General features: G+C 42.8%; 1 protein-coding gene across 1 annotated transcript; it reads right to left on the minus strand.

Annotated features, from left to right (window-relative positions):
* Positions 1-2,303: 2,303 nt before the first annotated feature.
* On the minus strand, positions 2,304-9,072 carry LOC143134446 (E3 ubiquitin-protein ligase TRIM21-like). The gene is made up of 8 exons (XM_076294855.1): positions 8,936-9,072; positions 5,965-6,653; positions 5,600-5,695; positions 4,749-4,982; positions 4,121-4,271; positions 3,714-3,758; positions 3,580-3,606; positions 2,304-3,279 (listed from the first exon to the last, which is right to left on the minus strand). Exons 2-8 carry the CDS (start codon positions 6,628-6,630, stop codon positions 2,738-2,740), a joined length of 1,761 nt encoding a protein of 586 aa, XP_076150970.1. The 5' UTR covers positions 6,631-6,653; positions 8,936-9,072; the 3' UTR covers positions 2,304-2,737.
* Between the last annotated feature and the right edge of the window lie 5,483 nt (positions 9,073-14,555).

Consider the following 14,555-nt stretch of genomic DNA (forward strand, 5'->3'; position numbering starts at 1 on the left):
GTCAGCACTGGGGAGGGAATAATCAGCCATGTCAGTGTGATTTCATTTCTGATCGCCTGAACCCCTGCCTGAAGTAACCTGAAAAGGAAATCGTTGATAGACAGGACAGAGTAAAGGATGCCCTCGCCCAGCAACAGACCAACCACATTTCAACCTTCATCAGGCACTATTTTGTACCACACTGCCATAAAACGGACTGAGAGCACCATATGATAATTAGTGGATGAGCAAGTTGCAAAGGTAGCCTACTCTCAAATAGGCCCAGTTGGTTTCCCTTCTCTTTAGGCTATGTGCATGTAAGTATATGGATAAAACATTAGGCTAAATGATATCCACATAGTGAGGGCTTTGATAAGGTGAGGATATATATACAATATCCTCATTCCAGATTCAGTGACTGCGGGTAGCCCAGGTTGCGAAGACTGAAGAGTGAAACCCAATAGCCTTTAATCTCACCGCAGTTTTATCCAATGTCATTATGTCCTGTCCAGCTGTGTGTGTATTCCAGTGAGGCAGACAATGACTGGATTCAATCAAAACTAAAGAGGCTTAGGCTATACATGAACTACGGCAGGGCTAGAACAGAAACATAGGAAACTGGCGTTTTTAACATTGTAAGGTGGCGAACGAAGTAGACGAAAGGGAAATACTAAAAGCGTTATGTAACCAAACAGGCTTGGAAATAAAAATGTGTTGGCTGCCTATCGGTGGGATGGTCAGGTGGAACATGTACGAACGGGACAGACTGAGGATACCACCACCACCGAGTCTATTTTCGGAGTGGAATGCAAAAAGCAAAATCCGACCATAATAGCTGCGTCAATTAATTTAACAATTATACGCTGAGCAACTGCACTGGACAATTCATAATGATAATTCGAGAATAATTATGCTGCAATGAAGGTTATAGCAGTAGTTTTCAATGGTGAGATCAGAGACAGTAACGGGACAAGAAGTGAACATGAGTGGAATAGCCTTAAACATCTCACATAAATATTATGGTAAATCCAAAAGTAGCATCTCATAGGCCTAGACAATGTTATTGTTGTTCTGTCATTTCAAGTAAGATGTTGAAGTAGTCCTACGTGAGGAAATAACGGCTATCCAACTATTCCTTGAAGATATTTTGAAGTAAAGGTGCAGGCACAAACGCAATCGTAGTCTAACATGACATTTTTTTACATGCAGACGACCCCCCCATACGCACACACACACACACACACACACACACAGAGAGAGACACACACACTCTCTCTATCTATCTATCTCTCTCTCCCTCTCTCTCTCAAACACAGACAAACATAGCCTTCACACGACCAAAGCAATCTACCTGATAGAGCATCAAGGTGCACCTGTTCCGGAACGCAATCGGTCACCCTCATAAAAAATACGCATTGCCTTATTCCTTACAGCCTATACTCACCATTAAGATTATCTGATCAAGTCTAGTTAGTCAATCACCCGTCCCATTCGCTAGGTAATGTTGCAGAAGGACCATACGATGCACTGAGCTAGGACTGACGCGATTCATCGGTCACTGTGTTTAGCCTCAGTCATTGGCTGCGGATGGTCCCAACAGAGAGGAGAGTGCTTTCCCGTATCTTTGAGGCAGAATTGAATTCCGAAATGTAGCGCTCTCTGCTGTCGAGTTTCCTCATCATCCCCACAGATAACTCTACCTCCCTCTAAGATGCAAAGGACATTGGGGTCAATAATGTGTATAATATAATTACATTTATACATAGCCATATTCTACTACTCTTTATACTTTTCATCCTGCACATACACTTTTTACTACTCTTATAATGTATACTGTTACTACCCTGCAATGGTACTGTTACACTGCACACAACTATACTACTGTACATATTTATTCTGTTCTTATAATATATTCTATTATTTGTACTACTCTTATAATGTTACTGCTACTTCACTGCACATATCTGTACATGTTGTTCATACATTGTTCATACTGCATATCCTATTCTGCTCTTTAAGGTTACTGCTAATACACTGCACATATTTATAGTTATATGTGTCAACACTGCACTATCTTTTACTGTTTATGCACCACCTGCCCAAACTGTGTATCACATTGCACTTTTCTGCTTTTTTACACTTCTGGTTAGACATTGTCTCTGTACTCTGCACTATGACAATAAAGTTGAATCTAATCTAATCTAACCTAACCTAACCTAATGAATCAAATCGAATCGAATCTAATAATCCTCTGTTAATGATTGGGAATATTAAAAAGAAATATGCAAAACAGTGCCTAATATGAAGGAAATTATGAGTGAATATGTGTCTATATCCATAGTTTTATTTTGTGATTTGTTTTTACAATAACAGTTAAATAGTTGTCTAGATAGGTGTAATGTATTTAGAAAATGTTTAAAACCAGTGGATCCTGTGCATTGTGTAGGCCTATTTACATATGATTATTTGGAACAACTAAAGACAAAAGTGATGCAAGTGGCATGACTTGTACTGCCACAACATGAATTAGTCATAAGGAAGGGAACATGGAATTCAAGTGTCTGTTGTTTACTTCTTTCTTTAAAATAGCAGCCTTTGAGGATCTGAATTATTTTGGCTTGACTTTACTGTTACAGAGCAGCTGAGCTGAGGTTGACATCTGAGGTTTTATTTTGTCCACATAGTCCAAATTATACAGAACCAATATACAATACAGAAAGAATATGCTTATGTCTAGCATCGATATGTCCCATTCCCCTTACTCTTGTGAGATGGGACAGATGACCAGTGGAGACTCATTTTTGCCCGACTTGTTGGTGCAGGGGCTAAAGAAAGGGTGGATGACCGCAGTGAAGGTGTCCGTGTAGGTGTAGATGAGGTGCTTGGATCCCGCATCGTAGAAGGAGACCAGCCCGTTGTCCATGTCCACGAAGATTCCAATCCTCTGGGGCTTGCTGGGCAGGTTCAGCGCAGTGGAGGGGTCAGTGCGGAAGACATAGTCGTGTTTGTTGCGCAGGCTGAGGAACCAGAGACCATGTGCGGGGCTGACATTGATCTTGCCCTTGCGGTTGATGGCGTGGCTGGCTATGCCCAGGTCCCAGTCAGTCTTGCCCCCCACGTGCACCTCCCAGTAGTGGCGACCAGACGTAAATGCCTGCTCGGCCAAGACACAGACGACACGGTCAAAGCGCAGCGGAGAGTCAGGCACTGGCTGGTAGTGGTCACTGCAGTGAACCCGCTTGTAGTCGGTGGAGAGGACTAGCCTCGGGTGAGCGGTGGAGGGGTCAAGGGTCACATTTTCTGGATCGGAATGATGACAGAATGGACAGTTTAGTCAGAGGAGAGGATGTCAGGAGAATGAATTTTCAAAAACTCTTTATTACACTCTTAAAAATACATCAAGATCAACTTGACACTGTACTCAAAAAGTAAAAGTTAGGAAAGTTAATTAAAGAAATGTGCAATCTGTAGCTTGCCATTATCAACAACACACATCACGCTGTTGTAGCACCATTTTTCCTCAAAAACATCAAGAGAGGAGAGGATGGCAGCGAAGGTGCCTGACATGTATTTTTGTGTTATTCTGGCAGAATATTTTACCTGCATAATCCTGCACACTCTGCTGTCCTGAAACACAAGTTTCACATCAGTTAAGAGGAGATATATGTTTTTTACAAACCACTGTGGTTACAATTGAATTTGCTCTCTGGATAGAAGATGCAATATGAACTTACTTGGCTGACATGAGGGAAGTGATGTTTCTGTTTGTGAATGCGAACCTGAAGTGAGCAGAAATATGAGGTAAATCTTGAGTTATTATTTACTAATATTTAATTTATGGCACTGACTATAGCTGATTTAAGCACACTAAACAAATATTCGCTTGGTAAAGTACAGTTTACAATTTAAAAAAGTAATCAATTCGAATATGAGAATGTAAAATTTGAATTTATTTTCTGCAGAAATAAATGTAAATGACGAGAAACAGTATATCTGTATTTATGTGCACAATGCTGCTTGACATGTCAGAATGTCACACCACAGTATTGTGTGTGTGTATGTGCCACCATGTGTTTGCGGGCCAGTAAGATGGCGCTGAGCATGTGTGCATGAATATTTGATGAAGGCAAGCTGCTCTCACAGATCTCCGGCAGCTTCCGAAGCTCCTCCTGAAGGCGCTCCACCATATGAGTGATGCCACGCAGCACCGCCCCAGCCATGGGGTCAGGGGTCAACGACACCTGCGCCCACTCACGTGTCATAGGACTTTGCGTAGAGAGTGATGGGAAGGTCTGGAGGGAACAGAATGTTCCAGAAGGAGGGGGTTAAGCAAAGAGTGGGTGTAGGCAGAGGGAGCGGAGTGGATCAACCCCGCGTGGAGAGATATGTTGTGCACTCAGCTGGGCAGTGATCAAACATTTATGTCAACCTTTTCACAGGACACCCGTAAATAGACATAAACAGAACTCAAGCAAGGCTGTTCAGCTCCACACAAACGGCAGCAGGCTTTAATCTCAGTTTCTCCTCACAAGAAAAGGAGAAAGCCTAAACTATAAGACATGGCCTTGCATGATCTCATTATCACTGAACCTTGAAATATGCCTGAATGTGAGTTACATGTAATCAGATTGTCACTGGTATGCAATTACATTATATTAACATACACGCAACAACATTCATTATAAATCCAAGCATGATTTGTTTTCACAAACAAAGGCAGATGATGGACATTGGACAGTTTTGAAGATGTCCACTCTGCCAGAGCTGACCTTGAGGAAGAAGACGTAATCGTTGGACTCGGAGAGCTGTGTGAACGCAGCGCTCCTTCTCCTTAGCTCGTCCGTCTCCTGCTCCAGGTCGCCCAGGAGCACTTGTGCCCGCAGCTCGGCGGACAGGCGGCCTTGCTCCACCACCTCCAGCAGCTGGGCCTGCCTGGCCTCGATGGTGGCCACTAAAGACGTAAACATGCTGGCACTGCCCTGGACCTCATGGTCAGCTTTGGCCTGTGAGGGGACAGGGACAGGGCCACAGGCGAATGTGAACATTGTAACTTACAGACATGGAGGTAAGGGGAGAGGGCAAGAGGGGAATGATAACATGGTACAGACATGGAGGGAGTCAGACATGGGACAACATGACAGAGAGGTGGAGAGAGAGAGAGAGAGTTTATAATGAGACACTGGTAATATGCAGCTGATGCACTCTGCCCAATAATTTAGAAACAGTGTGAATCACCACCACACAAACTGAAGCAGCAAAGTTTGTGAAACACAGACTTTGTGTCACTGCCAAAACCTTTAGAAATGGAATAACAGAAAAAGAATTTACAGAGGAAACCATTCAAATAACAAGGTGGGAAATATTGGAGATAAAAACTCTAAAAGATAAAAGAGAGGGGAAGAGATAAAAACAGGCTAAAGATAATGACCGTCTTATACCAGTAAAATTGATAAGTGATGTTATTTTGTGTTGACGGGCAAAGTTATTTTCATTAAGAGCTGATGTGAGTCGTGAAAGTGACATATGGCCATGCAGCCATGCTAGTCAGCAGGGTTCATGTGGCAGAGCGTATTTGTACAGTCAATTGGAGTGTAGGTTGACTCAAGACATGAGCAAGTACCTGAATATCAGCCAAGGTGGACCTGATCTCCTTGGCCTTCTTCTCCCTCAGCTCGATCATATCCTTTAGCTCCACCTCCACAATGTCCATGTGAGCCTGACAGGAGAAAAGACATTGCTCTGAAGCAGCTGAGATTCCTATAATGAACCCAATTGTCTATTTCTAAACATAACACCTCTGTTATCACTGGTAACGCTTCTTATCATATATTTATGTCATACATATTATTTCATGTTTCATGAACACAAACACACACACACACACACTCACAGATACACAAACACAAACACAGGAAAGGAGAGAAAGAGCATATACACACACATACAAACATAGACAGATACAGAGACACACAACCAGTTCCAGACCTTCTTGATGGCCCACTCCCTCTTGGCAGGTACAACTGAGTGTCCATAGTGCTCCTTGTCGATACAGGCAGTGCAAACGCACACTTGGTCATTACGACAAAAGAGCTCCAGTCCTAGCCTGTGCACGGGGCATGGAGGCGCGTCCGAGGAAGTCTCGCCTCCAAGGCTGCCCATTGTGAAGCGCCGCGTGACCCCCACAGGTGGTGGAGAGTGGGCCTCATAGGGAGGTGGAGCCGGCTGGCCGCTGTGAGTGGGCAGTGGCCTCTGGAACCGGCTCTTCATCTCATTGATCAACTCGTTGGGCAGCTCTTTGGGTTGGCGCAAGACGGCCGAGGTGGGGTTGGCAGCAGCCGAGGAGACCCCTGCCGCGGTGACGCTGGTGGCGGCCATGGCGGACGCCGTGTCGGTAGCCTCGGCCATGCGTTTGAACTGCTCGGTGATCTCCTTCAGCGTGTGGTTGACATGCAGGTCGGGGCGCCGGCGGAAGCTCTCCTTGCACAGTGGGCACTGCCAGACCTTCTGCTTGTTCTTGCCGTCCCAGTAGGAGGAGATGCAGTCCAGGCAGAAGCTGTGGCCACACGGCGTGGACACAGGGTTGGAGAACATGTCCAGACAGATGGAGCAGCAGAACTGCTCCTCTGACAGGAATCTACTGGGCAGCTCCATACCGGTGATGTCCCCCACTGGGTCTGAAAGAGATGGTCACTTTTAGATTTATATTCATGGATCTTGTATAGACCGAGTAATGCACACCAAAAAAAAAAAAATATTCACAAGGTACTAACCTAAACCTTGGGATAAACATAACATAAAGAAGAAGCATTATCTAATGAAATTAGATACATTTGGTACATGTGATACTGTACATTTGGAGCCAGAATGTGCAACATTTTCCTCTTATTTTTAGGCTTATGGATCTTCGCAAATGCTTTTGGCCAAAGGTGTGCACAAAAATAACAATAAGCGGAATTAGAAATGAACAGTTTATAATAGTCATACCTGCACGTACCTGCATGTAATAAACTACATTTTAACAGAATAATAACAACAGTAAATCTTTTTAAAGTGTAACTCTGATGAAAACTGACCCCAGGGTCTTTTTCTGCATTAAAACACATCAAATAAGCCATGGAGACAGTATTTTTCGTTGATCAACCACTACAGAGTGGTTGATACGCAAACAGTGGATTAGCTAAGGGCGGTATTATTAACCTGACAGCCTCTTGGGGTATGCCAGGTTCCGTGGAATTTCATCCATTGGGCCCATACAATAAATTCATTTATGTGTACATTTAGTGACTTTACACCCATCGGCCTTTAGATGGTGGTGTTGAACAAAGGGGTGCTGGTACAGGATGATGATACTACTATATTTGACATACACACACACAAACACACACACACACACACACACACACACAGAAGCACACATATACAGTACACAAAAGCAAACACACACATGCACACAGTCATTTACATACAAGAGTAGGGGATGGAGTAGGAGATGGAGACAAATTGACAAGCGTGATTTATTTTTGCGGAGAGAATGTGCAGGACTGAGCGGCGGTCATATTTTGTACCACTATGCGATACATCTAGTTACCCTTAGTTTAATGTTTAGTTGATAGGCTTTAAGGTGTTGAAACGCCCCATTATCCATTAGGATAATAAAGCCTGAATAGGTGATATGATTAGGAAACGTACATAGCTGAATTTCACCCTAATAAGTGAAAAAACAAGTGTCTTAAAATAGCACTTCGTCAATAGGCCTGATCTCATAAATCATTCTGAGCAAGTTTTGGAGTTAGGTTACATTAGATCAAAGAGATTGATTAGAGAGTCAGATTACAAACAGAACACACACACACACACACACACAAACACACACAAACTCGGACAGACAGACAGACACACACACACACACACACACACACACACACACACACACACACACAAACACGCACGCACACACACACACACACAAAAAACAATGAACTTGTACGGGAGGGTGCAGCAGGTGAAAGGCTAACTGTTGTGTGTAGGAGAAGATAATGGGTATTTTTCTACACTCTTCAACTGTTGATGTTGAGCGGTGGAATGAGGCAAGACCAGCCACTCCAAGGCTCCCAGAGTTACACCACCAGGAAGCCTGCCTGGCAAGTATGGCCATATGACCACACCTCTCCTCAGAACTGACAAAATCACACAAATCAACTCAAAAAGTTGGGGAAATACCAACTCCAGTAAATCTTTGATATACGGTCTTTTGGGCCCCCACCATCGACTTCAAGGCAGCGCTGCCTGGAAGGCATTAGGGTCAGGTAAAGATTAGGTGGCAGTGTGGTATTGAAGTCGATGATGGGGGCCCAAAAGACCATCAAGCTAATCTGGTGCACTTAGTCAAACAGTGTCAAACAAGTCAACCAAACTACTGATAGATATGAATCAGCCTTTCACTTCCTTATTGACACTCAGGGGCAGGTTGAGAGAGTGGAGGGGGACATATTAGTGCAACACTATCAAGACATCAGCAACGGGATTCATCAATACTGAAATCCTCATAATTCCTATGTTAAATACAGGGAACACCTCACAGGTCATCAGGCCCTGGTTTCAATCCACAGCCTACACTAAAAACAGTCTTCTGTGCTACAGAAACTCTGCTGTGAGAATGGGCGGGGATAACAATATTTGTAAATGTATTAACACGTAATATTTTTTCTCTACCTCTCTCACTCTCTACCTCACAGATTGATACAGACTCACAATCACAAAAACACAGACACAGATGCACGCATACACACACACAAACACACAGACACAGGTGCAGCCACACATATTCAGATGCACGCATACTGTACACACACACACACACACAAGTACACACAGACACACGTATTAGACCAAAATAGCAAACACAAAGGGAAATGACATGTTCATCATCAGAGTTGATGTGTGCGTGTTGTCTTACCTGTGATTAAGTCCTTCTAAAAGCCCAAATGAACACCTGTTTGCTATCGTTTTTAGTCTCCCGTTGCCCTCTATCACACTGGCTACCCTTCTCTTTTTCTACTTCAGTTCTATATGTGGTATGCAGGAAGAACAGACTGGATTCAGAGGGCAGGCGTGTCTACATACTTCTGCATCACAGAACACACACACACACATACTAATCAGACCGGTTTTACAAGTATGCTTCAAGTACCCAGTCCCAGTCAGGGTAGCTAAAACATTTACACATATTGTCTTAAGTGAGGCACTGCAGTCATGATTGAATGGTAAGGTAAGGTTACATTCATTTTCTGGATTAAATTTTATTTTCAAATTAATGAAAAGTAATGATGGAGAGATCTGGTATAAAAGTTCCCCATCCACTATACCTGAACTTACATTAAATGACCTTTTGGGAGGGAGCCATCGTGACAGCTTATCACATCACAGGTGGGTCCAGTGCCCACAGGCACCCCCAGGTTCAGGTCCAGTGCCCACAAGGTTGTCCACATATGGGGGTCTGTGTGTGTGTGTGTCTTTGTGTGTGAGCAATCATTCACTCAATACTACCATCTGCAGGCCGATTTGTGTATAGTCACTAAATGTACATATAAATTAATTTATTGTATTTCCCCCCATGAACGGAATTGCATGAAACTCATTGATGCATGCATTTAGAGGGTGTAATAGTGACCCTACAGGTCAAATTTTGTGCAGTTCTGAACACGTCAGATACCTGCGATTATAGAGCCTCAGTTTTGCTTTTTCATTTTTAACTATGTGGCGCTAAATGAGTGGTTATGGGATGAGTTGAGATTGCCCCTTGAGCCCAACATACAAAACAAATGTGATCCTCCTTGGCTCTACGGTTCTCGAGATTCACAGAAAACTACACAACGCTATGCTAACAGCACTCATAATAACTGTGATTATTACACGGCTCTTCATAATGCTGAAGAATGCTCTATTCACTTGAATGGGCCTTCCTAATGTTCGGTGGTCTGATATTTCTTGCTAACAGACCGTTGCTAAGTATAACAGACCGCTGTAAAGGAAAATGGGGTTTATGCATCTAATAGAGCAGTGATTTTCAACCAGTGTGCCGTGAGTGATCTTCAGGTGTGCCGTGGGAAATTGTCCAAGGTCCAAAAACATTTACTATTTAGTTGTTGCAAATAGTAGGCTAGGATGTGCCATTGTTGAGCATCTGTGCCTGCAATGTAATTAAATAAATACTCTTTCATGTCAGTTGGTGGCAGTAGCGCAATAATGGCCTTGTTAAAGGATAATTCCAGTATTTAGCACTTTGTGTCCCTTTCTGTTTTTTTTTGGATGAACTAGAGTCTGGACACCTTTCGCCTTTGACTGCTTCAGAGTGGCTGGCTATGGGCATGCACAAACATGTCCTTAAAATAACCCTTAACGTTCGTTTTCAAAACTGTGCAACTCACCGAGTGGTTAGTGGTGTTTGTTGATTATTAAAAACAAATATATGATTTTGTATGTATGATTTAAATCCGTGTTAAATCCGGGATTTTCCATGTATGATTTAAATCCGTGTTTAAATCCGGGATTTTACAAAATGCCAAATAAAACACGACAGAAACTGTATTTCGCTACACTACTTGTTTTGGAACATCAACGAACTTCACTAACCACTCAGTGAGTTGCACAGTTTTGAAAACGAACGTTAAGGGTTGTTTTAAGTACATGTTTGTGCATGCACATAGCCAGCCACTCTGAAGCAGTCAATAGCCTAGATGTTGATTGCATTCAGCACTGCACCATGTCAACAGCGGTTTACACAAAGTTAGTTTCACAAAAGACGATCTATTCTCAATATTTGCTTCAATCATCGGAAAGGCAAACTGCTTATCAATTGGCAAAAAAAACAGTTCCTTTTCTATAAAACTTTGGTCTGGCATAGTAGCCTATTTCACGTTGTTAATTTGGTTTGTGTAGAACAGAAAATTGGTTGCTACGGAAACGTGATGTCACACTTTAGTACTCTATTCACGTCTTTCATATTAGTCCACAAGTACTGGAACTTCATTCAAAAGTGAAAGCAGACGGCTGATTAGCTGTGTTCTAAGAATTCAAGTTCAGCATGTGTTGTTGCAAACTATTTGTTTCTCAGCTAAAGCCACGATGAAATGGTAACAAATATGCTATAGGCTATGTAGGCTAAAGAGTCATATCGTGGGGAGTTTCTTGTTTAGTTTTGGGAAGTAGCGTGTAATAAGCGGGATAATGTATGGAACGCCGGTCATTATCGGGAAATAGGTCCCTTCAGGTCCGAACAAGACCCCTCCGCTGCATCGGGGTCCGGTTCACCCAGGACCTATTTGCCGATAATGATCGGCGTTCTATACATTATCCCTTACATACAGCATGATGATGTCAAATAGTTATCAGTATTCCATATAAATGTTCACATTTCTCATGAAACCCACTTATTGACTGTTCGTCTTTAACACCATCCTCCCAGTGTCTCTGTCTCCCTTATCACATCTGGTTGTCCACTGTTAGTTTAAACGATACATAAATCACCATTACATCATTTTAAAGGCAAATCTTTCAGACCTCAGTGATGGAATTTGCAATTGGGTGGGTCAACTGGGTATCAGCAATGTTTTTGTATTTGAAGAGTTTGGTTTCAAAATGCTATATCCTCCATTTTACACATTCGTTCTACAAGTAATTTTACTGGAACTGTAATTGGGTTATTGTTACTACATTTATCTTTACTCAATCAAACCAACACAACTGCAATTTTATTGATATTACCTGAAATACACAATTAAATAACATGTTTTCAAAAATGGAGATATAGCATTTTGGAATCAAACTCTTTTATTTTTAGGTGTTCATATTTTTGTTACACAGCAGATATTCCCGGGTCTGGTGGACCCACCACATTATTAGGCTTTTAAATCAATACAGCCATAATAATTTATGCAAAACTACTTATCAGATCTTTACTTTAGCTCAATTACCAATGATATACAGTGTAGACATAAATTATGGTTCATATTTGCCATTTACCTTTATCCCTTACTCTTATTATTTACATTTATTGATTTGGCCAAAGAGACTTACAGCAGTGGAATAACATTTAGGCTGTTAACATTTAAGCAGTTTTAGATTTAAGCCACAGAGCTACACTACAGCAATATAATACAAATTTAACCTATTGACATTTTAGCATTATAGGATTTAATCTTTTAAACTACAGGGCTACAACTAAAGCATTAGAATAACGTTTAACTACAGAGCAGAGAAGAATATAGCTAGGAGTTATCGCTGTATCTGTGCTCGAGGATAGTAATGTTTATACATTAAGAACTAGTAGAAGTATGGAGGAGAAGTGATATAAGAGGTGATAGAGAAGAGAAGAGAGGGAAGTAGAGGGAGGAGGGAAGAAGGGTAGAAGAGAAGAGAGGGAAGTAGAGGGAGGAGGGAAGAAGGGTGGAAGAGAAGAGAGGGAAGTAGAGGGAGGAGGGAAGAAGGGTGGTAGTACTAGTGCGTATTAGGTGTGTGAGGCTGTCAGAAGCGTTAGGATAGGAGGTATTCTTGGAAGAGTTGTGTCTTCAAGAGTTTTTTGAAGATAGAGAGGGACGCCCCTGCTCTGATGGAGCTTGGCAGATTGTTCCACCATCGGGGGACCACAGATGAAAAAAGTCTGGATTGCCATGGGAGTGGGGGCAGCAATGCCAGACAATGTTCCTCAGAGGAGCGCAGCGCCTAAGCACTTAAGTAAGTGGGTGCAGACCCAGAAATCACTTGTGACTTGAATTTGATGCAGGCAGCTAAGGGAAGCCAGTGGAGCTCAATGAACAGGGGCCACAGCATTCTGGATTGTAGCTGGATTGCAGTTGGGAAATGTCACATACTGTGTTATGTAACATTATCAGAGAATGCCATAGAAAGTCAAAAGGTGACAGCCGTTTTGTACAAAGCACAAAAAATGAATCTTTCCCCTTTTGCAAACACACACACACACACACACACACATTTCTAGCATGCAATGGGAAACCCAAGAAGAAACCCATCCTACATGGTGAAACTATGCCCTGGTAGGCTGGAAGTTAATCATCTTTATTTTATGCTCTGTTTTGTGCTCTGTTTGGCTGCCTGCCTCCCCCCCTCCTCCTTCCTCTCTCGTCCAGGTTCTCTGGGTTTGTCAGCTGGCCCGGGCCGCTTCAGAGCCCAGAGGACAGACACGCAGCAGAACAGATCCACAGTGAACACAAACAGTACAGACCCATATATTGCATAAGGGATGGCGCCTAACATAAACGTGGTGCTCAGGCAGACCCCCAACACTAGCAGCCAGACCACAGCTGACACGGACACTCTGTACCTCAATGGTTTCAACCTCAAGAAGAGCGTTGGTTGAAGCACCGCCAAGTACCGCTCCACGCACACACACATCTGGAACAGGGGTCGTCCTGACAAGAAGAAGCCATCAAAGAAAGCCTTAGCTCTATTCAGCTGACATACATAGGGCATCATCATATGCACCATATAGAGGACTGCAGAGAGACAGCAGAAGATTTCGGCCACGGCCTGGTTCAGGAAGAAGATGTCTGACGACTCACAAGTCCTGGTCTACAACACCATGGACTGGGGGTCCTAGGATGAGATTGACGAACTGACCACATGCATGCAAAATAAGAGCATGTGGGTCAGTGATGGGTCCAACCACTACGGATGAGGGTGTGGTGCTGTTCATTGTCCTTGCCTAGGTGGGTTGATGGGTAAACAAAAGCAACATGAAATCAAAAAAAAGTTCAGCTGATGTGAAATCCCTTGTCTGTACATACACTCTCTCGAAAAAGACTTCAGGTCCTCATTTGAATGATGGGCAAAGTGCACAGTCTTAAGTCTAACTGAATCTAATTTAATAATAGGGCCAAATCAACTCGCTAACTTAACATCACAGGACCTTAACCACAAACACTAATGAGTCAGTTCAGTGCTTGTGGAAAACGGGTGTGCATATCCAAAATATATTTTCACAGGTGAACCGGCAACCCTTCGGTTCCAAGCCCGAGGCCCTAACCAGCAGGCCACGACTGCCCCTATACATGCCACACCATAGCTATTGCTCATGCACAACAACTGTGCTTGTTGACAGACTTTGCTCTTTGCCTGCCATTTAAATTAGGGCTCTTCAAATGTTATGAACCCAACACATTACACTTACAGTAGTTGTTAAACCCACAAAAGTAACAGGGAATATCATGAGGATGACACAACATTATCAATTAGTCCACACTTATAAATGTCCACATTTCTCATGACACCCACCTGGAAATTGACTGCTCTTCTAGATCGTCCTCCCATTGACTCTGTCTGCCTTATCTCATCAAGCTTTCCACTGTTAGTTTAATAATCACCCTCACATGATTTCAAAGGCAAATCTCTCAGACCTCAGTGATGGAATTTGCAATTGGGTGGGTCAGCTGAAACCGTATTGGCAGATCTGTGAATGAAACTGAAAAAAGATTAGCCAAGCGTAATGGTGCTGTGCATGATTCAACTCCAAAACTTTTTTGGGCAGTATAATTGGGTAACAACAAAACAACTTAAGCATA

This window comes from Alosa pseudoharengus, unplaced genomic scaffold, assembly GCF_046254945.1.
Source record: "Alosa pseudoharengus isolate Yale_2024_CS ecotype anadromous, Long Island Sound unplaced genomic scaffold, YU_APseudo_1.1 YU_APseudo_1.1_scf_2, whole genome shotgun sequence".
Classification (NCBI taxonomy): Eukaryota; Metazoa; Chordata; class Actinopteri; order Clupeiformes; family Clupeidae; genus Alosa; species Alosa pseudoharengus.

Excerpts from the sequence above, each read along its gene's own strand:
- LOC143134446 (XM_076294855.1), bottom strand. The coding sequence starts at position 6,630 with ATGGAGCTGCCCAGTAGATTCCTGTCAGAGGAGCAGTTCTGCTGCTCC. Across the intron at positions 4,272-4,748 it reads ATTACGTCTTCTTCCTCAAG|ACCTTCCCATCACTCTCTAC; the intron begins GTCAGCTCTGGC and ends TGTTCCCTCCAG. Across the intron at positions 3,280-3,579 it reads GAGTGTGCAGGATTATGCAG|AAAATGTGACCCTTGACCCC; the intron begins GTAAAATATTCT and ends ATTCCGATCCAG.